This window comes from Eriocheir sinensis, chromosome 56 (genome assembly GCF_024679095.1).
Source record: "Eriocheir sinensis breed Jianghai 21 chromosome 56, ASM2467909v1, whole genome shotgun sequence".
Lineage (NCBI taxonomy): Eukaryota > Metazoa > Arthropoda > Malacostraca > Decapoda > Varunidae > Eriocheir > Eriocheir sinensis.
This window is the reverse complement of record NC_066564.1, coordinates 1499356-1524830: the sequence shown is the minus strand read 5'-3', so window position 1 is coordinate 1524830 and position 25475 is coordinate 1499356. Positions and strand designations below refer to the sequence as shown.

General features: G+C 47.4%; 1 protein-coding gene across 4 annotated transcripts in view; it reads left to right on the top strand.

Moving 5' to 3' along the window:
- LOC126984154 (uncharacterized) overlaps positions 1–25475 on the top strand; it is a 101976-nt gene that overhangs the window by 52182 nt on the left and 24319 nt on the right. For all 4 annotated transcript variants that reach the window (XM_050837547.1, XM_050837548.1, XM_050837545.1 and 1 more), the window contains exons 3-4: positions 4496–4616; positions 15192–15360. In XM_050837547.1, the coding sequence (XP_050693504.1) occupies positions 4496–4616; positions 15192–15360 (290 nt within the window). The remainder of the gene's footprint in view (positions 1–4495; positions 4617–15191; positions 15361–25475) is intronic.

The following is a 25475-nucleotide window of genomic DNA, read 5'->3' as shown; positions in this document are numbered from 1 at the left end:
GGAGCAACTTCACTCTGATTTACTGTGAAAAGTGTAAACAGTGAAAGCAATCCACACGATCCACTCTGTCGCGCCCCCTAAAATTCCACCTCGCACCCCATGATTGTTCCCCTCGCCCTACGCCAGTCAGTCTCCTCCACCCACCCACACACGCAGGCTCATAAACTGTTTTATTATATTAGCTATCGGTCCACCGTCTACAGACTCAGCCTTGATTCCCCTCCCTCTTTTACTGACCCCAAAATCAACCTTCACCTGATCCGTCCTGAAACCCTTCCCCAGCAACCCACCTTCGTCTTCCAACTCACAGGCCTTACCCTTCTTTTGGATCCTCAACTCACAGGGCTTACCCCTCTTTTGGATCCTCAACTCACAGGCCTTACCCTTCTTTTGGATCCTCAACTCACAGGCCTTACCCTTCTTTTGGATCCTCAACTCACAGGCCTTACCCTTCTTTTGGATCCTCAACTCACAGGCCTTACCTTCTTTTGGATCCTCAACTCAAAGGTCCTCGTACTTACAAACAATCTATTTCCCTCACCACTCTTCTCTCGCTGTCTTTAAACATTGTTCCCATTTGTCTTCTTACTGCAAACCCCTGTTTCTCCACTCATGCAAGCCTCTTTAACTGTCCTCAAACTTTCTCTTCGCTCGTTCTCTCACCAAGCGTTTCAATTTCACCTCCCCTCCTATCCTTGACGTCCCACAAACAATCTTCCTCTCTCCCCCCAGGTTCCGTGTCGTCCCTCCCCTGCTAATCTTCCTCCCTCCTCCCCCGCTTGCTGAATAGGTCTCAGTAGGTCGACACAACTACTGGGTCGGGTCGTTTAAGTATCGGTGTTCCACTTTGCATTCCTGATAAGAAAAATTGCCCTTCCTTTACCCCAAGAAGCATAGTCTCATTTTCTCCCTCCCGCCCCCCTCCTCTCCTCCTCCTCCTCCTCCGTATACTACCCATTCGTAAACTCCTCGTCCTCCTTTCCTCTCCATTCATTATCTTTTCTTACAGTCATATTCTCAACCATTTTTCATTTGTGTTCCATATGTTCTCCACGATTACCTTCTTTCTCTTATTCTTTTATACCTTCCTACTGTTTAACTCCTCACTTCTTAGGCTCCTTCACTGTGTATATGATAACATTGACAACCCAGCGACGTTATAATATCTAGTCCTTTAGGAAGCCTTTGACGAGGTAACACACGAACGTCTCTTCATAAAAGCTACAGCCTGCGGGTTTAGGAGACAATCTGATCGGGTGAATAACAGACTAGATTAGCAACTGAAATAACTAACTTACTTGATGGACAGTCTTCCGAGTGGCTCTCACACATTTTCTTTATGGTTTTTATCAACTACTTTGAAATCGGACCATGATTCTCCGTATGGAAGTTTGCAGATGACACCAAAGCGGGTGGAAAGGTCTTAACGCTGACCACTCGGAAACCATGAATAGCCACCAGAAATAGCCAACATGTCGCTATGAGGAATGACCTGAAACATACAAGGAATTTTAAGTCTGCCCCTTGAAAAGCTAATACTACGCTCGGGTTCATCGCGAGGAACTTTGAATGTAGGACCCCGGGAGTTATGTAAACCTTGTATGACTCAATGCTGAGACATTACCTGGAATGCGCAGTGGAGTTCTGGTCCCGCAGTCACAAGAACATCGAATTACTCCAGAGTACAGCGACGCGCCACGAAATTGTCATTGTTGAGGGCACAGCCGTGATAAGAGCGACTCAAGCCACAATTGTTATTATTATTATTATTATTATTATTATTATTATTATTATTATTATTATTATTATTATTATTATTATTATTATTATTATTATTATTATTATTATTATTATTATTATTATTATTATTATTATTATTATTATTATTATTATTATTATTATTATTATTATTATTATTATTATTATTATTATTATTATTATTATTATTGTCATCATTATTTTATTATTTTTATCATTTTATCATTTTATTATTTTCCTCCTCCTGTGTTTGTTTGTGAGTCCGGGCCGGCGAGTGGTCATCTTAATTAACACGCTAGTGACCTCTGGCACCATAATTGCCACGAATGAATGAAAACAAATATCGTAAAGGCCGAGGGTCGATCATTAATTAGGGCAGGCGAAGATTGAGCTCCTGATAAACAACTGGGGCAAGGAAATAAAAGAAGAAAAAAACAAACAATTGGGGTAAAGAAATAAAAAGAATGAAAATAATAGACGGTAATGAAGAAACATATTATAATGACTCAACCGTTATATGCAGTGGTGAAGGGATGCAGGTTTACGATAGATAGATAGATGGAAAAATAGATAGATAAATAGGTAGATAAGTAGACAGGTAGATAGGTAGGTAGGTAGGTAGATAGATAGGTAGATAGATTGAGAGATTGAGAGAGAGAGAGAGAGTGTCAGTTGGTCAGCCAGTCCCCCTCCCACTTACATCAGCACCACAACACGCCCCAAGCCTATAATTACGTCAAGTTCGGTAATTGTATCCCATCCTCGCTAAGAACTTGCGCCCCCAAACACACACTTGCTAAAAAAAATCCTTGACCTATATTACCAAGACTGTTTATTCTCCTTGGCCTAAACGAAGGGAGGGAGGGAAGTCTTATCAGTTGGGAGGGAGGGAGGTGGAGGGAAGTCTTACCAGTTGGGAGGGAGGGAGGGAATGTATCACAGGCACCTCCACCACCACTAACAACAACAACAACAACAACAACAGCAACAACAACAACAACAACATCGCCGTCACCACCACCACCATTAACAACAACAACACCTAATCTTACCTCCTCACATAACTATAAATAAATGCTAATTCGTCGTTCGAAAATACTGGTGTTTATATAGGAATGTAAGGGAAGGGTCAAGGGTTAGTCTGTCTTCTGAAGTGTGTGTATTGGGAGGGGGTGGAACAAGGGGTGTTGAGGGTGCAGTGAGGGTGTTGGTAACGCTGTGGCGGCGGGGGGGAAGAGGGGAGAGGTGTGGAGAATAAGGAGGGAGATGTTTGAGTGAACCTTTGTTTTACGTTGTAGAGAAGGTTGTATAGCGTATGTACTAAGTGGTTTGTGTATTCTCTCTCTCTCTCTCTCTCTCTCTCTCTCTCTCTCTCTCTCTCTCTCTCTCTCTCTCTCTCTCTCTCTCTCTCTCTCTCTCTCTCTCTCTCACACACACACACACACACACACACACACACACCTGCCAGTAATAATAATGATCAGAAGGTCTCACTTTCTCTTTTTATTCATTCATTTAGTTCACCGTTCTTTATTTTCCCCGTCACGTCTCTCCCTTGCCATCTTATTTTCCTTCCTTCCTTTTTTCCTTCCTCCATTTCTTCCTTCTTTCCTGCCCTCATTAACTCTTCCTTCCTTCCTTCCTCCATTCCTTCCTTCCTTCCTGCCCTCCTTCCTTCCTCCATTCCTTCCTTCCTTCCTTCCTTCCTTGTCTTCCTTCCTTCTTTCCTTCCTTCCTTTTCTTCATGCTTTTTCTCCATTTATTATTTCATTACTTACCTTATTTTTTTCTGTTCCTTTACCCTCTTACCTTCCTTCTTTCCTCTTCCTTCCTTTCTTTTTCTTTCTTTCTTTCATTCCTTTCATTCCTCACCTAACATACAGAGGTTGGCAAGAGATTCGTGTCTTGCATTCCCTCCTTCCTTCTCTTCTTCATCCCCTCCTGCATCCCTTCCCTCTCTCCTTCCTCTCTTTTACCCTCCATTGCACTCTTCCTCTCTTCTCATCTTCCTCTCTCACCGCACTGCATATCTTTCTTCCTCTCCTCTTCTCTTTTTGCAAACCTGCCTCACTTCTTGCCCTCCTTCCTTCACTTCTCATTTCGTCCCCCTCTTCTTCCATTCCTATTTGCTCACTTCCCTTCGTCCTCCTTTCTTCTCTTCAAGCACATCCTCTCCCTATTTTCCTTCTCTTCTTCCCTTCTTTTACACATCACCCTTTCTCCCTCTTTCTCGTTTCTTCTCCCTCTCTTCTTCCCTCCCTTCACACCACCCTTTCTCTTTACTTCTCTTCCTCTTTCTCTTCTCTCCACTCTCTGTTCTTCCTCTGTGCTTCCCTTCCGCATTCTCTTCTCTCCCTGCAAATACCACCCTGTCTTCCTCTATGCTCTAGCCTTTCTGCTTCTGTTTTCCTTCCTCTTTTTCTTTTCCCTCTTTGTTTACCGTCCACCATTCCTTCCTGCATTCCTCTCCCTCCATGGCACTCCCTCCCTGAAGACACCACCCCTTTTTTCTTCTATGCTTCCCTTCCTCTTTCTCTTCTCCCTCTTCGCCTTCTCTCTACATTTCCTCCCTGCATTCCTCTCTCGGCCCCCTCCATGCCACCCTGCCTCCACATGTCACGGTTTTCTCCCTCCCTCTTTCTCTTCCCTCCTCTCTCCCTCTTCTTCCTGCATTCTCCTCCCTTCGTTCCCTCCATGCCACCCTGCCCCCTATACCGTGTTCTCCCCTACCCGACAGAGGGCGGCAGGGAGCTTCGGGCTGTTCGCTCTTTGCTGGACATTCAGAGGGAGAAGGAACGCGCTGAGCTCCACCCCGCGCGCTACCAGGACGATCTACGGGTCCTCTACAACATATACAAGTGAGTGTGGCTACGTTCCCACGGTGGAGATTTTTTTCCCATAGGTAGTGACAGGTGTTGAGAGGTCTGGGATAAGTGTGTGTGTGTGTGTGTGTGTGTGTGTGTGTGTGTGTGTGTGTGTGTGTGTGTGTGTGTGTGTGTTCTTTTTTATTTCCTACATGCGAGTTCAAGCTTCATTCCCACAGGTGACACAGGTGTTGATTGGGGGGGCGGGGGGTGGACGTAGATTTATACTGGTAGATTTTTAAAGGTTGTAAATAAGTGTGTTGAAATTTTCTGTTTTCTCTATTTCTGTCTCTTGTTTGTTTGTTTGTTTGTTTGTTTGTAATTTTAAGATGTGTATTGTCTTCAGTGTTCTACCCCATTCGTCGTGTGTGTCTGTCTTGTTCTCTCTCTCTCTCTCTCTCTCTCTCTCTCTCTCTCTCTCTCTCTCTCTCTCTCTCTCTCTCTCTCTCTCTCTCTCTCTCTCTCTCTCTCTCTCTCTCTCTCTCTCTCTCTCTCTCTCTCTCTCTCTCTCTTTCTTTCATTCACACCATCACTCCTCCTCCTCCTCCTCCTCCTCCCATCATTCTTAAGCAGGTGTTGAGGTGTCACTTCTCGATTCTTGTCACTCTTCCTTCCTGTTTACTCATCCGTCTGTCTGTCCGTCTGTCTGTCTGTTTGTGTAATGACAGGAGTGCGTGGCCCGCCGTCGATTTGTTGAGAACTAAAAAGAGGACTGAGAGAGAAGGGTGTTGAGGGAAGAGAGAGGGAGAGGGAGAGGGATGGGGAGAAAAGTGAAGATGGAAGGAGGGAGAGGGAGGGAGAGAGAAGTGAAGAGGAAGAGGGAGAAATGGAGAGGAAGAGGGAGGGAGAAGTGGAAAAGAAGAGGGAGGGAGAAGTGAAGAGGAAGAGGGAGAAATGGAGAGAGAGGGAGGGAGAAGTGGAGAGAGAGGGAGAGATAAGTGAAGTGGTGAGGGAGAAAAAAGCGAAGAGGGAGAGAGAAGAGAAGTGGAGAGGGAGGATATGGATAAGGAAGGAGAGAGAAGTGAAGAGGAAAAGGGAGGGAAAGAAAAATGAACTTGGAAGGAGGAAGAGGGAGAGGGAGAGAGAAGGGAAGAGGAAGAGGGAGTGACAAGTGGAAAGGAAGAGGGAGAGAGAAGTGGAGAGGGGTGAGTGGTGAGTGGAAGAGAAGGGAGAGATGAGAAGGTGTGAGGGAGGTGTGAGGGATGACTGTTCTGTGTAAATATATATGATTAAGCGTGTGTAATAAGAGAGAGAGAGAGAGAGAGAGAGAGAGTAATATTATCTTTTGTGTGCTCGCGTGCGCTAACCAAGGCGTGCATTTGTCATATTATATCGCGTGTGTTTGTTTGTTTGTTTGCTTGTGGGTGTGGGTGAGATGGTTGGTTGATGAGAGAGAGAGTAACAGACCCCATTAGAAAAAAAAAAAGCAAAAAAGAAAAAAGTGAGAAATGACAAAAAAAAAGAATAATAAGCCAATAGAATGAGATAAAAAGAGGAACAGAGAGAGAGAGAGAGAGAGAGAGAGAGATTGCGAGGGCGTGGCGGGCTGCTTCAGGTGTGGCGTGGGAACACACACACGCACGTCATTACCTGCCACCACTCCACGCCGCCGCGCGCATAGACGACCACATGTCACCCTCGAGAATACTAAACAACTCCACCCACCCGCCCGCCCACCATTCCACCCGTCCACCATTCCACCCACACACTGTTCTCTCTCATACCTAGGAACAGCGAGTAGCGGGCTTTTTATTATTATTGTTTCCTTTTTTTTGTGTGCCCTTGAGCTGTCTCCTTTGTTGGGAAAAAAAATACCTACCCCTTCCACCCACTCGTCCACCCACACACTCTCCTCCCTCACCCACTTCCCGCTCTCCTACCTTCCTCCCTTTCCACCTAGCCACCTCCCCTCTTCCACCGTCTCCATCACGCACGCCTTTCATTTCCTTCCTTTTTTTCCTCCTTCACTTTTCCTTCCTCTTATCTCTCTTAGTTTCTCCTCCCTTCACTCTCTTTACCGCCACCATTTTTCCCCTCCCTTCCTCACTCACTCTTCTGTTGGCTCTCCCTCCCTCCCTCTCTGTCTCTCTTTCTCTTCTCTTCCTCTGAGCCTGCCGGAGATGGAAAAAGAGAGAAGAGGCGTCTGGAGGGAGCTACTCGTAGTTTATATCACCAACTTTAGAAAATATTATGTCTCTCTTCCCTCCGTCTCTTCTCTTTCTCCTCTCCTCTTCCCTCTTCCTCCCGTGCTGCTAAGATACTTGTGACCCATTTCCCAGCGAATCCTCAACATCCTCTAAAAAGTAAACAAGAAAATCATAATGCCTGTTCGTAAATAGATTTTTGAGGGTGTCTCTGCTTGTCTTTGTATACTCGTTCGTTGTAATTCCCTCTTCGTAGCTGTATGTTCGTTAATTAGAGGTTTGTGCTTTTACGTTAATCAGAGGCAGTTTTTGGCACACGTCTCCAGTGTTGAGGGTGAAGGAGACGCGAAGTGAGGGCGGCGGTGACGGACGTTTTATTGTTTTACGGCGATCTGTTTGTTTTTGGGCCGTGCGGGTGGAGGTCCTGTTGGTGTGTGGTGTGGGGGCGGGTGTCCTCGCTGCAGGGCGGAGAGGAGAGGCGTAATGGGGCGCGGGAGCTCTCAGGGAGACAGTAAACAGTGAATAAAGCTTTCCGTGGAATTTGGAGGACGAAACTGAATGGATGACGGAAAATTCCCTCAAGATTGATGCGGAAAAATACGAAACGAAGGAGGACATTTAACTAGTATATAATAAAGCCTCAAGGAAAATAAAGAGCAGAAAGTACGAATAGAGCATGGGAAGACTAACGGACGGGTACAGCACACATTTGAGAAGTCGTGAAGAACCTTAAAAAAAAATATATGTACTGAATAAAGTGAAGGGAACAAAAAAGATGGGCACTGATGGACGCAGAGTGACACGGGAGGAAGTCACTGAGGGGAGAAGGAACTCACTGAGGGCAGAAGGAACTCATTGAGGGCAGAAGGAACTCACTGAGGGCAGAAGGAAGTCACTGAGGGGAGAAGGAACTCATTGAGGGCAGAAGGAACTCACTGAGGGCAGAAGGAACTCACTGAGGGGAGAAGGAAGTCACTGAGGAGAACGCATAGGAAGGGCGGACGCAAACAGGGGTTGAAGGGATGCAGGAAGGCTCAGAGTAATTTGAAGGAGAGAAGCATTGAGGGTTGATGGCCACTGTAAAGCCCACCTCAGCATGTCCCTGCGAGGTGTGCCTGTCACGTTCCCGAATGAACCTTGGAGCCTCAAACCCCCACCACCACCACCACCACCACCTCCCTTTCCTCGCTCCCTGCTCTATCCCCATTGCCGCCAACACCACCGCCCCCTCGTCCCCTCCGCCTCTTTCCTTTTGTGACTTTTACGTCTTTCAGTTGATTTCACTCTCGGTCATCACCCAGGCACAACATTCTCCTCCTCGTCTGCTATCCCTCCACTCCTACTCCTTCCTCCATTCCTTCATTCCTCATCCTTCCCCTCCCTCCACTCCTGATCCTTCCTCCATTCCTCATCTTTCCTCTCCATTCACTCGTGCTCCTTCCCCTCCTTTCTCTCCTGCTCCTTCCTTCAGTCTTCATCCTCCCCCTCCCTCCACTCCTGCTCCTTCCTTCATTCCTCATCCTTCCCCTCCTTTCTCTCCTGCTTCTTCCTCCATTCTACATCCTCCCCCTCCCTTCACTACTGCTCCTTCCTTCATTCCTCATCCTTTCCCTCCCCTTCCTCGGGCCTCACGCTCTCAGGCACCACCACGCACTTAAGACTTTCAAGTTGTTTTGAGAATTCAGTTTTCAAAATCTGCAAACTTGGCGTCATCTTCCTCGTGAATCGGAAACTTTTTTCGGGTGCTTCAGCGTCTGCCTCACGCCCCTCCCAATGGCTTGTCAGGGTCTCTTGTCCCTTCCAAGTCGGGGGAGGTAAGGGTTTCAAAAAGGGAATGGGTAAGGGTAAGGAAACGGAAGGAAAGGGGACGGGAAGGTGGGCGCTGGAGGAGTGAAGAGCGCCAGGCCGTGGAACAGTGAACAAGGCAGGACTCTTCACGACCCACCGTCCTGCGTCGCGTGACAGATTACGCTACTTAGCCATTATCATTTTTGGGCTGCACGAACGCGTGTGTCCTGCGTAGGCTGTGTTTACCTGCAGCCGCCCCTCCTCGGCCGCCGCAGTGTTGCTCTTCACGCTCGTGGTCCGGGAATGTCTACGAGGAATCAGCCAACAGCGGCCGGCAGCCATGCTCTGGGAAGTTCCTGGAGGCACAAGATGGCCTCCGAGGGATTCGGTGAAGCAAGGGTGATTTTCACCCTGTAATGCACTGCGTCTGGAGACACTGTGGGTTACTCAGCGCCTGTGACTCCGTGCCATTACTAAATAATAGGAGTCATCGCCTCTGATATACAGAGTTTTGTGTCGGAAAATTGACTTCACGCCTCGTGGTTATGGTGACGCACGGCGCCATGCACCTTTTCTCGCTGCCTGTAAAGGTAACTGATGAATGCTTGCAGTCGTTGACGTCAGTCAGGGTATAATCTGAGGGGGCTTTACTTTTTATTTTACGATGCCTCGCGAAGGAAAATGGGACCGGCGAAGATATTAACTTTTATTATGGCGATCACGTGGAACCTTTATTGCCGTGATCATGAGGACGAGACGGTTTGAGTCAACGATTTCTCCTTTTCTTCGTGTTGGTCTTGGATTGCGTTGTTGGCCAGGTCGTGGTCACGGGAGAGGAAAAGAGAGGCGCATTAGGAGGAGGGATGACGGTGTAATAGCAGGGAGGCGGGAAGCAGAGAAAGGAGGGGGCCAGGGGACGGCGTACTGGTGAGGAGGCCAAGGGGGCGAGGGAGAGGGGAAGGGAGGTGCAGCCTTGATGGAAGAAGGCGGGGGGGGGGGGGTTATGGAGGTAAGGAAGGAGACAAGGACGTGAGGGAAGGGAGGAGCTGAGGGTATTAGGGGAGTAGCGGTCACGTGCAGCGAAGAAGCCCGATAGGGGGGGGAGGGAGGGGGGGATGCGGGGCTGAGGACAGACCTAGATAGAGGATTGAGGAGCACTCTGACCTTGAGACACGGCAGGCGACGCGGCGCTGCCTCGTTGCGCGATAATCTGCAGACGGACGTCGGGAACACACGGACAATAAAACACAGACAGGTAAGGCACCACTCTGACCTTACCTGCCCGCCTGTCCGCGCTAACACACCTGGTCCACCGCCTTACTTACCAGCCTACCTGTCTGACCTTCACACCCGCTGCATGTTTATCCTACTCCTCTGACCTACTTCTCCTATTTACCCGCATGCCTACCTACTGGCCTACCTACTCACCTATTTACCTACTTATGCGTCTACCAGTATGTCCGTGTTACCCACTGCCTGCTTATCCTACTTCTCTGCCCACCTGACCTACTTCTCCTATTTATCTGCATGCCTACCTACTGATTTACCTACTTAAGCGTCTATCTGTCCTTGGTACGTACTGCCTGCTTATCCTACTTCTCTGCCTATGTGACCTACTTCTACATGCCTGCCTACTGCCCTACCTACTCACGTATTTACCTACTCATGCGTCTGCTAGTATGTCCTCGTTACCCATTGCCTGCTTATCCTACTTCTCTGCCCACCTGACCTACTTATCCTGTTTGTCTGCATGCCTACCTACTGGCCTACCTACTGAGACATTTACCTGCTTACCCATTTTTACCTACTTACACCTGGCATCTCTGTTCGTCCTTCTTTCAACTATTACCTGTCTTACCTACTTACCTATTTATACCTACTTACCTGCTTACCCGCTGACTAACCTATCCTCTCACTTAGTTACCTGTTCTGCAGTCTCCCTACTTGTCCTCTACCTGTTCTCTCTGCTTGTCATACTAAATACCTGTCCTGCCTACTTATCCACCCAGCCTCATATTCACTACCTACCTACCAACTGGCCTACCTAGATACTCACCTACTCATATTCATGTTTACGAACTTTCTTACTCACCTATACCTGTTATCTTTACCTGCCTACCTACCTAACAAGCTTGCTACCTATCTTCACTACCTAATGCCCTACGTACCGCATTCCCTTCCTACCGCACTTGTATCCCAAATGGCCGCCACCCTGCCTCCTTACGTGATCGCTTATACCACCCGCTCGTCTGTCCACCTGCTCGTCATCCTCCCTGGCCTTGCTCCTGTCCGCGTCCCGTCGTCCAGGGTCGCTCCACAAGAATGCGTCATATAAGAAGCGACGCTCAAATTGTTATTTTTTGTCGCTCGTCTTAACCTCGCCCTGCCTTGATGGGCCAGACGAGGATGGTCGGACTGTTTTGTTCTGCTAAGAGGATTGTCGGTCACGGGACAGACCTGAGATACTTTTTTTGCCGTACGAGTCCTGGTGTGCAGCTTGCTACACTCTGCTTCTTTGTGTAATGAAAGGGAGCTTTTGTATTGTTGGATTACCTGTATGTTTATATGCATGTGTGTGTGTATGTATGTATGTATGTATGTATGTATGTATGTGTGTGTGTGTGTGTGTATGTGTGTGTGTGTTTTGTGTGTATGAATTTGTGTGGTTATTCTTATATTTGTACTTATCTATGCAGCATATCTTCATAATACGTGTATACGTGCGCATCCTCGTATGCAGGCATGTATGTACGCGTCCGTGTATGCATATAAGCACAGGGCCGCCAGACGGGTCCGGGAGGGAATACAGCGAGTGTACCGTGACGTGCGGTGTTGCCTTTGTCACGTCGGGGGAGCCGTGGCGGGGCAACGGTCTCGCGTGGGGCTGCTTAAGCTGCGTGCGGCGGCGATGTAGACTAGTGCGTGTGTCATGATGCTGTGAGGACATGGGTCTGGGCGTGGGTGTGGGTGGGGCAGGCAGCGGGTGAGGGGTCACAGGGGGACGGGGATATCATACGGAAGGTGTTTACGAAAAGTTCAGATGGAGGGACATGAGTGGTTGATGGTGGGGGAAGGAGAGCCGAAGGATGGTTGTCTGTGGAATGAGTGGTGAGCGGCGATGTGGGTGTTGTGGGGGAGGGACAGGTGACGATGGACAATCACTGACTAATAAAGGTGAGCGGGGAGAGAAGAGGAAGGTGGATGTGAAGGGAACAGGTGCGGGGAGGCGTGGTGGCGGTGGTGATTGAGGCGATGCTTTCAATATCAATAATGGAATAAAGTTTAATGCAAAATGTGCGAAGTCGATGTTGGTCATTTTGCATGCGAACCGACTCTTCCAGCAACACGGAGGGCCACTATAACAACACACACACACACACACACACACACACACACACACACACACACACACACTAACACAGCATGCAGGCACACAGCGGCACATCAACGCCAATAAAAGTCAACGCGCGGCACACATTTAAACGCCGCGAAAAGCTTATTTTTGTGCAGCGGCGGAACAATAGACAGACAGACTTGCATGTGTGTTGCGGCGCCCACGATCCTCTCTCCTTTAAATCGTAGAGCCTCCCTTGATTTCTCAGTACTCGCGTGTGCAGGAACCTGTTTGTCTGTGGTCCTTGTCTGCGTTCTCGCCGCCTCCCTCACCCTCATGAACATGCGTGACCGAGTGTGTGCGTGAGGGACGATCAGCCTCGGTCGCGTGTGATAATATTATGTTGTAACGCGGCTCTCCGTTCCGCCGTCCGTCAAATCAAACCAACACAGTCACCACCATTGTTGCCACCGCCGCCGCCGCCTCCATGCCTTGGCCGGCCGAGGAGGGTCCGGCCATTATGTGACGCCCTGCCCTCTACTTTTCGTCTTGAGTATCGGTTGTGGTCGTGTTTGTGCCGTGTTTGTGTCGTGCTGAAGGTGGGTCATGGCGGAAAACGAGCCCCTCCTCCCCGCCCCCTCCTCTTCCGCCTCCATCTTCCTCCAGCCCCCTCGTCTCCGCTCCCTCTTCTCCGTCTTCTCGCCTCATCTGGAGCGCTACAGGTATTGCAGCCGTTTGTGTCGTGATGGTTATTGGATCTAATCACCTAAGCTTTATTTGTATCTGTGTGTGTGTGTGTGTGTGTGTGTGTGTGTGTGTGTGTAAAGAATTCTGTGACCGTTTTATAGTTTTGCTTTTCAGTTCGCTATTCATTGGCTAAGAACACTGTATAGGAAACCCGTCACCCTAAACATAAGGCATTGTGTCCACACCAAGTACAATTAATCCTCATTCACGTACCTTTCTAGCAGTACAAACCATGACAGAGAAAGTGAACTAAAACATCCACATCACAAAGTAACCAATATATGTCATGCACTGGAGGAAAATAGAGGAAAGATAAAAAACGTCAAAATCACTCCTTTACTTCTCTCTCTTCCTCCTCCATCCTCCGCCACCTCCTCCAATTCCTCACTCCTGCATCCACTCCCGTGTTTGCTCCCGCCGCCTGCCTCGTCCCAGCCTCTCTCCTCTGTTTATCTTCTCGCAGCGCCGCCAATTTTTCCTCTGACTCCCGAACTTATTGAGTGAACGCCTCTCAGGACGACGGGAATCACGGCGGAGACCTGATGATTAGAGAGAGAGAGCCGAAGTTATTTTATTGTGGATTTTTAGGTCCCGGGCGTAGCGTGAGGCGTTAGGAAGCTGTCTCAAGGGGCTGCTCCCCACTGAGAACGGAAACAAGCTGGAAGGAAGGAAGGAAAATGGAAAGGGGATTAAAGTCAAGGTCGGTTGATAAGGCGTTGATTTGTCCGCCTTATTTTGTGAGTATGTGTGTTTGTGTGTCTGTTTGGGGTTCTTTAGTTTGTGTTTCCCTGTTTGTTTGGGTTGGTGGGGGTGGTGGAGTTAGTGTGAGTGTTTGTTTTGTTTATTTCTTGCTTGTTCTTCGTTGTTTTCTTTCCTTGTCTTTGTTAGTTTTTTTTCTTCTTGTTTTTCTTTTTCTAATTTATTCTTCCTTTATTTATGCCTGTCTTTCTGTCTGTGTTTTTAGTGTTTCTCTGTTTTTTTTCTTTCCTCTTTCTGTTTTCTTTCTTGTTTCCTCGCTTGCTGTCTATTTTTCTCTTTCTTTCCTTCCTTTCTTTCTTTCTTTCTTTCTTTCTTTCTTTCGTTTTCTTTCTTTTTTTCTTTCTTTATTGCCTACTTGCTTGCTTGCTTTTTCTTGCCCATCTGCTTGCTTTATTTGTTTCGTTTTTTTTTTTCTCTCTCTCTTTCCGGACATACTTGGTCGGTTGTTTGGCGTCTGTAACTTTCCGTCGCGGCGGTCATCGTCTCTCTTCCTGAATGTTTGTTTTCTTGCTTTACTTTTTCACCGTGTTCCAGTTGAGTCAGTGGAGCTATGCCAAGTGACACACACACACACACACACACACACGGTAGTAACTTGACGGCCCCAGGACACGAGATACAACCCTTCCTTCCATCCTTTCATTCCAGCCTTTAATTGCTTGCGTGCTGTGCTGTGTTCCGTTGTGTTCCGTTATGCTCCGTTATGCTGTGCGGTACCATAACAAGACGGCTCAGGTGTTCCAAGGTCGCTGCTCCCCCTCGCTTCACCTTCCTTCCCTTGTCTGTTCCCTTACTTCGCCTTCCCTTACTTACTTACCTGGCTGGTAGTCACTTTGTGGTCCGCGCCATTTACCTACCGCCTTGAGCCACGCCATCACGATCATAACCAGCATTCAGCACCTGCGCCTCTGTTTTGCTCAGCACTGCCCCAGATTATGCTCCCTTGCAGTGCCGTCTGACCCACTCTTACCGTCCTACCCGCTCCTCTCCACCACTATCAACAACAACATCAACACCACTACCACCAGCACTTGCAACGCCACCAACACCACCATTATCATCAGACACACTTTTCGGTGCACTACATCAACGTTACCGTCACACCTTCCTTGCCATGACACCCTAAACACCCCCGGCAGTAGTTTGGGCGTGGTGCGTGGCGCGTGCAGGCAAAGGTGGGGCCCATATCACCTGCCCCTTAATTGCCTCGTCTGGGTGGGGCCGCAGGACACACCCAGCCCGTGTACTGTGTGTGTGTGTGTGTGTGTGTGTGTGTGTGTGTATTTTTTTTTTTTAGGGTGTGTTACCGAGGAGTAAGTAGGGAATTTTACACACACACACACACACACACACACACACACACACACACAGAGGAGAATCATTAATCTCGTCTCACACCTCTCGCATTAGGACCCTTAGCTGTGTGTTTGGAGAGGGGAGGGGGGAGTGTGTGTGTGGGGGGGGGGGGGTTGAGGGGGTAATAATGCCCACGAGTACAAATGCTGTTCCCCAATGGATGCGTGTCATGATGAAATTCAGAGGCTGACAAAACGTTTATCGGAGTTCATAACGTAGCCTCCAGAACACGTTGTTGTTGTATGGTTCAAGTGAGTAGAGATAATACTGTGCCACACATTCTAAGCTACATTTTGTTTATATGATATTTATCTGTTTATTGTTATGGTTGATTGATAACTGCTTCATAAAATAGATAGTATAGTCCTCGTAATTTTTTTCTAATCTTTCTTTTTTTATCTCTTCCGTCCACCTCGTTCGGGCGGCGGCGGCGTGGCACAGACGGGAGTTGGTGTCGCAGCTTGTGTACCGCGAGGCCGGCCAGATCTTCCAGCGGGAGGGGGCGGTGGGGGAGCCGCCGCCCCTGCGCCGCGTGATTGGCTCCCCCTCGAACACCGTCACCCAGGACGACTTGAGGGCGCGGGAGTCGAGGAAGAAACTCATTAGAAAGGTAAAGTTACATTTCTTGCTGCCGTTACTGTCATGGCGCGACGAGCTGGTGCTATTCACGGGCCCCGTGCAGTGTAAAACATATTTTCTTTTTCTTTTTACCCCAACAAAAGTGCGCGCCCAGCCACTGTGAAATTTTATCCAACGTAGTCGGCTAAATGATTAGTTGGTGAGGCCAACGCTGTGACAGTCCTACCTCTCAGTGTTTATGTTTCACCTATGTATAAGCATATGCAAACATTATGAACTCTGCATCGCACATAAACTTCATTTACGGGGCATTTCGTATTCAAGATATTCAGGCTTCCCCAGTTTTATGTCCTATGATCCCCATCGCTGCAGCAAACCCCGGCGCCCCGCTACTTCTCTTCGTCCTCCCGCCTTTCACTCTTGGTTGCCTGGATCCTCTTTTTCGCCGCGGCCGCCGCCACCCGGAGCGCATCACGTAGGCCGTTTCGAATGTTGCGAGTCTGTTTGGCAAATGAAATCATCAGGAAACGTAAACTGCAACAGCGGCACGGGAGGGAAGCCACCAACAGTTCCCAAATGGCATCGTATCACGTTGCGGGAACTGTTAACGTTTTATGGAGCGTCCTTTAGGCGTGCGGCACCGAGCCGTCCCTGGTTATCGGCTTTAAGACATCCGAGGCACATATCCTTCAGGAGCAAGATGGAAGACGCCTGGTATCGGTGGGTCGTTGTTCCTCAAGGATTTGGACTCGTGTGTTGGCGGCGAGGCGGCGGCGGCACATAGCCACTAAGTCAGGCTGATGGGCGGCACCTGAGGGAGCCTCCTGGCGTGCTACCCTCGTGACGTCACTCCTCACGTCATGACTACTGGGGGGGGGGGGGGGAGCGGCGGCCAGCACGTCAGCCGCGAGTCCATCACTTGTACTGCGGGGCCCCAGCTGCGATAACAGGTGTTTGCGAGGCAGGGTGTAGGTGGGTCATGAGAGACGATGTGCCGTGCGTCTGGGCTCCGCGGTGGTGTTCTTTAGGAGAGAGAGGGGAAGAGGGGTGGAAACATAGATACACGGAAGGACAGGCAACGTAAATTCTGTTCATTTGTAACGGATTTGCCTGCTTTGCACTCGCTGTACTTACGCCCGAGCTCGTTAATTTACTCCTCTCGCAACGAAATATCCGCCAGTGTGATTCATAAAGGAGTTCATCGTTTTCGCACAACTATGCTTATGTAGGAAGGAGAGGAAAAAGTAGGAGAAGTACTATAGGAAGACGTCCACAGGCTTTGTTGCATAAGATGGGTCACATATGCTTGATACACGTGAAGAGAGTCTGGTAAGGGAAAACTAAGCTAGGAAAGGTGAAACTAACAGGGAGAGAACATGTATAAGACGGGAGGGTCAGAACTGTTATTTATCCAATGTTCTGCCTACTGTAAGTCTTGATCGGAGGCCAGACGTTTTCCTGCACCGTAAAGACATACCATAATTTTGTCCTAAGAATTGTCAAAAGTATTTGGTATGAGTTATATGACAAAGTAACCAGTCTTAATTTTTTTTATAGTAAGTAAAGTCAAGCTATAAAAAAAATAGTCCGTTTGGGCGGTGGATTTCGCGGGTCCTTTCCTCCCCTCTGCTCTGCCACACAGTCCCAACACATATCCCTTCCTCTCATATGCTAGCTATAGGTAACGTATGAGAGGGAAAAATAGGTGTTGGGACAGTGTGGCAAAACAGAGGGGAGGAAAGGACCCGCGAAATCCACCGCCCAAACGGACTATTTGAAATGGTTGGACTATAAGGACATACAGTTGATGATAGGGAAACAAAATATCAGGGTACAGAAACATATAACTAACGAGGTATAGGGAAAGGTATACTAATTAGTTGCTCCATGACAGGTACTCGGTAACGGACAGGTGCAATGACAAAGGTGGGCTGGGTTTGTTACTGTGCATGGTGTGTGTGGGGTGGGTGGGAAGGAGCGGGGGTACGGGTGATCAATATGCAGATTCTCTTCACTTCATTAGTCAATCAGCCGCACGTAACGCACCTTACCTGCACCGCCAGACAGGTAAACGCTGCTCTCAATGTGTCAGGTGTTTGTGCTGTTCCTCTGGCTTCATCTTCTTCCTCTCCTCCTCGTCCTCGTCCTCGTCCTTCTCCTTCCCTTCGTCCTCCTCCTCCTCGCCATCACCATCTCCCTATTACTGATATTTTAATTTATTAGTGTTTTCGTTTTCTTTTTACGGTTAACAAAACAACTCAAGGGCAATAAACAAAAAAAAAAAAATAGTAAGGCCCTCAAATCACTGCTTCTGGTTTTATTTTCACTGCATTACAAATACTATCATTATTATCATTTTATCATTGTTACGCTTCTTCTAGTTTTTATTTTTTATTTTATGTGATCTAAAATGCCATGGTTGTGTCTTGTCTTGTGTGTGGTTTCTTGTTCTCTCTTCTTCCCAGCGTTTTCTCCCTCTTTACCTTGATATGCATTCCGCGGCCATTGCATCACTAGGATATGGCATTCTGTCACGCCACGTCTGTATTTTTTCGCCCCTTTTCCACGACACTTACCTGGTTACGTTTTTTTTTCTCACGTTTTATCATGTTTTGTCCCTTTTTTTTTTAGTTGTTTTGCCTTATTTTTGTTGTTGTTTTTGTGTCTTCATCATTTTTTTTTTTTTTTTGCCTTTTTTTCACTATACCCACTCGGTCACTGAATGTCTGTCTGTCTGTGTATGTCTGTTTGTCTTTCTGTCTGTTTGTCTCTGTCTGTTTCTCTCTCTCTCTCTCTCTCTCTCTCTCTCTCTCTCTCTCTCTCTCTCTCTCTCTCTCTCTCTCTCTCTCATTTTCTTTTTCTTTCTCTCGCTGTGTCTTGCTGAGGTCGAGATTTGCGTGGGCGTGAAATGACTGTAATGTCCTTGTTTATTTTTAAGTATTTCTTCACATTTTCTTCTCGCCCTGTAATACACAACGAACCTGTGCAAAGTTAAATATGTATGTGGAAAAATGCGTGTCCTTGGGAAGAAATATTGCGTTGTTTTGGGGGATTGGAATGCATAGATTGAATAAAATACTTTTGTCGCCGATTTTGATATATAGAAGTCGAGTCGGAGAGAGAGGTGGAAAGACGAACTGAGGAAATGAAACTAGCGACAAGACACAACAAGTAAGACGCTGGAAACGGAGGAGGGTAGAGGAGAGGAGGATGAGTAGAGGAGGAGGAGGCAAGGAGAGGAGAGGAGGAAGGTAGAATGTAGATTGGCTAGGACTGAAGCAGATATATAGACATGAAGATCAGAATGTATATAAGTGGAAGCATGTCAATGTCACGCGTACTTTAACTACTGTAAAGGCCGGCTATTGCATTACTTAAGGGGCTATTACACTGGGCAAATTTTCCGTGGATCTTCAGTCAAACCACGATTTCCGCTAGCGTGGTTCTCATTTGTTTCTTGTTATTGCTGATGATGATGGTGAGTAATACCGTTGTCCTTTGGTGAAATCTACTGTAGCTTTGGCAGATCGTGGACACGTCAGAAAACCACGGAAATATGAGAATCACGCCAGCGGAAATCGTGGTTTGACTGAAGATCCACGGAAAGTATGCCTACTGTAATAGCCCCTTTGGTTAAAATTCTAGTGTTAAGTTGCGTTATTTATTGTGCTTCGGTCTACAACTTTCGTATATTTGCGTATTGAAAACTGAGTATGTTAGAAAGCATAGCGCCTCTTATTTGTACCCTCCCTCCTCGCCTCTTGCCCTCTCAGACTAACTCCGTGACGCGAAAAAGCGCTGACCGGGACTGTTATGGATTGGCACACTTGTTTTTTAATACCTGAGCCGCGTTTCCTTCGCCCATTTATCATTTTCTTGCTCCCCAAAGACTTTTGCCGCTGACTGATTGATTACGAAGCGCTTAACGGACGTCTTTCTTTTATTTCCGGCAAGAGAGGAGACTGAGAACTGAACGAAAATAGAAAAAAAAGCTTGTTGTTACACGAGGAAAACATGGATTGATAACAAAAATGGATTAATGGCTTATGTCTTCAATCAAAACAACGACAAATAGCAGCGAGTAGCGGGCTTTTTTTATTGTTGTTTCCTTTCTTGTTGTTGTGCCCTTGAGCTGTCTCCTTTGTTGTAAAAAAAAAAAGACTGTAAGAGCGTATAATGAAGTCTTTTGATGTGTCATTTGAGACGTCGCATGCACGGAAGGAGGAAGGGAGGGAGGGGAGACACACCCGAAATGAACACTGAGTTATTGGTGACTGCCGCGAAGACCATGTGAGCGTGGCGAAAGTGGCTTGTTTTGAGGTAATCATAGTTATGTTGTGTGTGTCGGAGGTTGGTATTGTCAGATGCTCCCACCCCTCACACCAACTATTTCCAAAGGCCAAAAGGAGGTTAATCGAGTTCTAATGAGTGTTCTTTTAGGTTCACGGTACAGAAGACGGCTCAGACTACCACCAGGGTCATAAAAGTACCCCTGCAAATGCCCTAAACTCCCACGAAAGACTAGTAAATTACGTGTTCTTGGGCGCAGAAATGTTTAAAAATATGGCCCTGAGCTTCCTTGTAACACGCGCTATTATTTCACCGACACACGCAACGCTCGGCTGAATGAGTTTTATTTCCCCGGCGGCCGTCCATCGATCAGACCGGTGACGCGCTCCATCAGCCCGAACACACCACGTTATGCAAACCCGACGATGATGGGAAGGCACGAAGCGGCGGCGGGCCATTAAAACGACGCCCAAAAATACACCGGTTACTCATGCTCGATAGATTCCTGCTGATTAAAAGTCATGTGTGTGATGCATTAATGTTGCCTCTCATGTCAAGGAGGGCATTGATATAGTTTGATGGGACGGCGTCTGGGCGGGCGGTGGTATCAGCATATCAAGCTATGGACGATTTCTATTTTTAGTGTGCGTTAATGAGGTGTGTTATGGCCGAGGCAGAGTTGAAGGCGAGCTTGGCCAACGGGAGACTGTTACATGCAGAGCTTACCGATGTTTATTTCACTTGGTGGCGGTACAATATTCGAAACGGCTCATTGTTCCCTACAGTATTTGGGTCCTATAGGCTTCAACACCAATAAAGGTTTCAGGGTCTCTTTTGAGTTTGAGGACTTTTTTGTTTCATGTTTTTGTTGCCCCTGAGCTGTGAAAAAAGCTTGAACTCATCTGTCTCTTCGCCGTAGGTTAGGTTCCATGATCTTTCCTAATCAAGTCCCCCATAACCCCGCCCCTGGACAGCCTTAAGCTTGGTTCATATCCTCGGTGCCTCAGCCTGTCTCCGTCACTGGCCTTGGATGGGGAAATGCCAGATATGTGAGGCCGAAACAGCATCTAATCAATAATGAAGTTATTATTATTATCATCAATATAAGAGATGAAGCAGGTAGAGAGGGAGGAATGCGGACACTATAAGCCGCCTGTTCAGCTGCCCCCAAACACCTGAGACGCCGAGAAAGAGAAATGAAAGTGAGAGTGACGAGAGGTGAAAGAGGACGAGAGAACGTAGAAGATTATAAAAATGGAGGGAGAGTTGGGTAGGGTAATAAATGTCTTAAAATACACAACAGACAAACAAAGAAAAAAAATCGAGGTAGATATAAAATAAAAAGATAAAAATATGTTAGGTTACCGTCGTGTTGTACTCCACACATACTCGTCATTGCCGTGAAAGTCAGCCTGGACAAGAGAGGCGTGAGCAGGACCCTACCCGAAATGCACTCAAGGGAAAGTGTGAGACAAATAACATAATCACCGTCACAGGTAATCCCCCAGGGCTCTTCCCGTCCTTAACATGACCAGACGGGCGTGGGCTAAAATTACGCTGCCCTTAAAAAGATCGAAGTTTTTGCAATTTATCTCAGTTTATGCAATTTATCCCTGCGCGTATTGCTGCCACGGAGACCTGAACGAATTAGCGCCATTGCGACTTGAGGGCATGTCATTAGCAGCATTTTCCTTTTCCTTTTTATTTTTTTATTTTAATTCAAAGCAAGATTAACCACGTTTTCAAGACCGCATTCAGACTCAGCACTTACGTAATTCATAATCATCGTCATCCCGTCGAAGAGAAATATGCACTTCAGTGGATATTGCCAAAATAATCCTCTCGCCTCCTCACTGGCCGTTCTGCCGCCCCCGCCACTCGGCCGGGGCAGAGTGGTGCCGGGACGCTCACGAAGGTCACGTCACGGGTCCCGGCGGCGTGATTCCATTATCTCGTGTGTCGCTCAGGAAGTCAAGGTCGGCGGTGGATTGGTCTCTTGCGTTTACCTGGATTAAGAATTACGTATAACGGCTTCAGTAAATTTCGTGTGTGTGTCATTTAATTTTAGTTTGATGTGTGTGTGTGTGTGTGTGTGTGTGTGTGTGTTACGTATATATGTATGTACGTATATATGTATATATGTATGTACGTATATATGTATATATGTATGTATGTATGTATGTATGCATTCATGCATGCATGCATGTATGCATGTGGAGTAACACTTACACATCCACTCGCACATACACAGCCACGCCCAACTCCGCTGCCTAGAGGAGGAGGAGGAGGAGGAGGAGGAGGAGGATGCGTGTCAGCCCCGGGTGGCGGGGCCCCGTGGACCACGCCTCTTCCCTCGCCGAGTCTCGCCTCCCGGGTGCGCCCTTCACCCCGGCTCGGGCTTTCTTTAGAAACGGATTGATTACAAGCGGTCCGGCAGCCCAGCGCATAGAAAAAAAAATTCATTAGTTTTGTACCGTCAAATATAAGTGTTACATACAGGATTCATGGCTTATTCAGGATAAACAAACGCGTGTAATACAGGAAAGTAGTAGTATCAGGTAATAACAGTGTAGTCAACATCAGGAGGAGGGTGATGAAGCTGCCTGTCGTGACCTCCGCCCCCCCTCGTTGTAGCTCTTCCTTCCTTCCCTTCACACCTGCCACGTAAGCTTCCCTTCTTTCCTCCTCTCTCCTTTTATCTTCTTTTTCCACGTACAACCTCTCCTGCGATGCATTTCCCCCTCCTCTTCTACCTCCACTTCTTCCTCCTTTTTTTTAATCGTTCTCCTCCTCAACCTTTTCCTCCTCCCCTTGTTTTCTTCCCTCTTGAATTAGTGTCACCGTTGCCTCTTAACCAGCGGGGACCCTCCAACAGTTAAACCCTTTCGCCTCCTCCTCCTCCTCCTCCTCCTCCTCCTCCTCCTCCTCCTCCTCCTCCTCCTCCTCAAAACGCCTCTTTCATCGTCTCTATTGATCCTCCTTGATTTCGTCCACTTCACCTGTTATTAACCTGCTCGACTGCCTGACTCCCTCCCTCCCTCCCTTCCCTCTCATTGGACTCTTCAGCTGGACGTCCAAGTTAAGTATCGTTGCATTTTTTTTCCTTCATTCTTTCAGTGTTGATAATGTTTGTAATGATTTGTGTGTGTGTGTGTGTGTGTGTGTGTGTGTGTGTGTGTGTGTGTCCCCTCACCTTTCCTTCGCCTCGCCACCACCGGGTTCAGTATTGATTATCTGTATTTACCCCGGGGTGTTGCTGGGGCCGAAGGAGAGTCCCCTGCCCCCCCCCCCCCCCCCCATCTCCTCCTGCTCCTTCTCCTTCTCCCCTGCTCTGCCTCAGATTCTCCATGGTGTCGCGTCCTACCTTCAGGGTGCAAAACTATTCCCTCCCTTTGCTGAACTCCCTCTCTCCCTTTCCTCCCTCCCTCCTTCCTCCCCCTCTCCTTCCCACCCCCTCATCACCTGTCGCTATTATTACCATGAAACGCTCTAAAAATACCCCCAACGGCGATCACACGAGTCAGGTGCGAACTAAGATTAGAAGCAGCACGATCCTAAGTGGGAATGCAGAACAGCAGGTTAAAAAAAGAACGGATAGAAGAATGACCTCGCTTGCCGCACAGGGGGGGGGGGAGAGAGAGAGAGAGAGAGAGAGAGAGAGAGAGAGAGAGAGAGAGAGAGAGAGAGAGAGAGAGAGAGAGAGAGAGAGAGAGAGAGAGAGAGAGAGAGAGAGAGAGAGAGAGAGAGAGAGAGAGAGAGAGAGAGAGAGAGAGAGAGAGAGAGAGAGAGAGAGAGAGAGAGAGAGAGAGAGAGAGAGAGAGAGAGAGAGAGAGAGAATACTGCAACTTCCTTCACTTCAATGTCCCTTCAGAAATAACGCAAGATTTATTTATTTATTTATTTATTTATTATTATTTTTTTTTTTTATTGCTGACATTGTTTCGAGGGTCGTGTACTGTACGTGTTTTCCTATTGTGTTTTCCAAGTATTAATAATGTGTTAATAATTTCTCTAACTTTTTTCATCATTATCGGCTTTGTGGTTTGGCGTTTCTTCACAGCGTACGTAGACCATTCCTTTTTTTGTATCCCTCCACCTGAAACTGAGCTCTTTTGGCCTCTCATCTATACTCTTTTTTATATAGGGGTGGTGATCAGCAGGCTTTTTTTTCTCTTAATTTATGCCCCTCGAGTTGCTTTCTTCACTGTAAAAATAATATACCGCTAACTGTACCTCTTTTTATGTTTATTTCCCACAGTATTTGCCCCTAACTTCCTTTTTTTTTTTTTTTCCTATAACATTGGTCCCAAACTTTACCTAGATATACATATTTTTTTTACAGAAGAGGAGACAGTGCAAGGGCGTAAAAAAAAGAAAATGATGAAAGAATAAGCTCGGTACTTACTGCTCCTAAATTATATTACTACTATACTTCTATTCTACTATACCTCCATTCAGAACACGTGTGCCATAATTGATTGATGTTCCTGGCTGTTCATCCCTCCTTCCATGAGTTCAGCGGTCCGCCCATCAGTCTTTTCTTTTCTATTTTTTATCGCACGTCGGCTCTGGTCACTCCCCCCCCCCCCCTTTTACCTCCCTTCCTCTACCCCCCCCCCCCCCTTGCCACACCCTTGCCAGACTTCAGGGAGTAACGACCCTCATGCAGAAACCCCTCCTCCCCGTTCGCCTATTCCATTCCCCCCTTTCTCCCCGCTCCCACCCTCCATGCCCCCCTCCTCCCCATCCCCCTCCCTGCCCCCCTCCTCCCGCTCCCAACCCCCTCCCTGCCCCCCTCCTCCCCGCCCCCCCTCCCGCCACCATTGCGTCTGCAACATTCAATGCAACACTGAAAAAAATGCTACCGCAACACATGAACCGCCTTGTTCACCGACATAAAGACTAAGAAAAAAAAAGTAGAGAAAAAGGACCTCAAGCTTTTGTGTGTGTGTGTGTGTGTGTGTGTGTGTGTGTGTGTGTGTGTGTGTGTGTGTGTGTGTGTGTGTGTGTGTGTGTTATCGTCGTGGTGTTTGAGTTCAAAGTGTAATTGGCGGTGATTCAGGTGGCAGGTGAGCCAAGGCGCGTGGGGTGGGGGGTGGGGGGGGAGACGTCATGGCCCACCCGAGACTAGGGGTGTGTGTGCCTGGCGGGGGACACACTCGGACCCAAATTACACCCTGTTGGCTCACACGGGCGAGTGCCGGCGCCGCCCCGTCACCGTAATTTTGGCGTGCCTCGACTCACAGGTGTTGCCCAAAGGTGTACGAACATAGGGACCAGAAGAAAACATTGAAGTAATACAGAGACTTAAGAGCATGTAAGTATATCAGACTACATCCCTCTCGTTTGTCTGTTCTCTAAGGGCAGGAACAGATGCAGCTTCAGTGTGAGCATATCTCTTTCATGAGGGGAGGATCAAGACATCTTTGGAACTAAATTTCATCGTATATACATTTTTTTCTTTGCATATTCTGTGCACTTTATCAGGAGCAGTATTTTTCCGGACAGTTTTCTCGTCCTTCGGTCCTTCTATTCTATCGTAAGAAGGGAAAAATAAGGATCAGAGTTTTTTATGGGAGATTATTCTTATGCATACATGAATATTAAACTCTTTTCAGCAACCAGTCCTTGAAGTCCAACAAATGCTAAAAAAACACAACAGGAGTCTAGTTTTCTTATGCCATCTTACGAATAAATAAAAAGGAAAATGAAGGATCAGAGTTTTATGGAAAGGTTAATTTTTATACCTACATAAATATTAGAATCTTTTCAGCATCCAGTCCTAGAAGTCCAACAAATGCTAAGAAATAAGAGGTATTGTTTTCTTATGCCATCTCACGTTAAGTAAATAAGAAA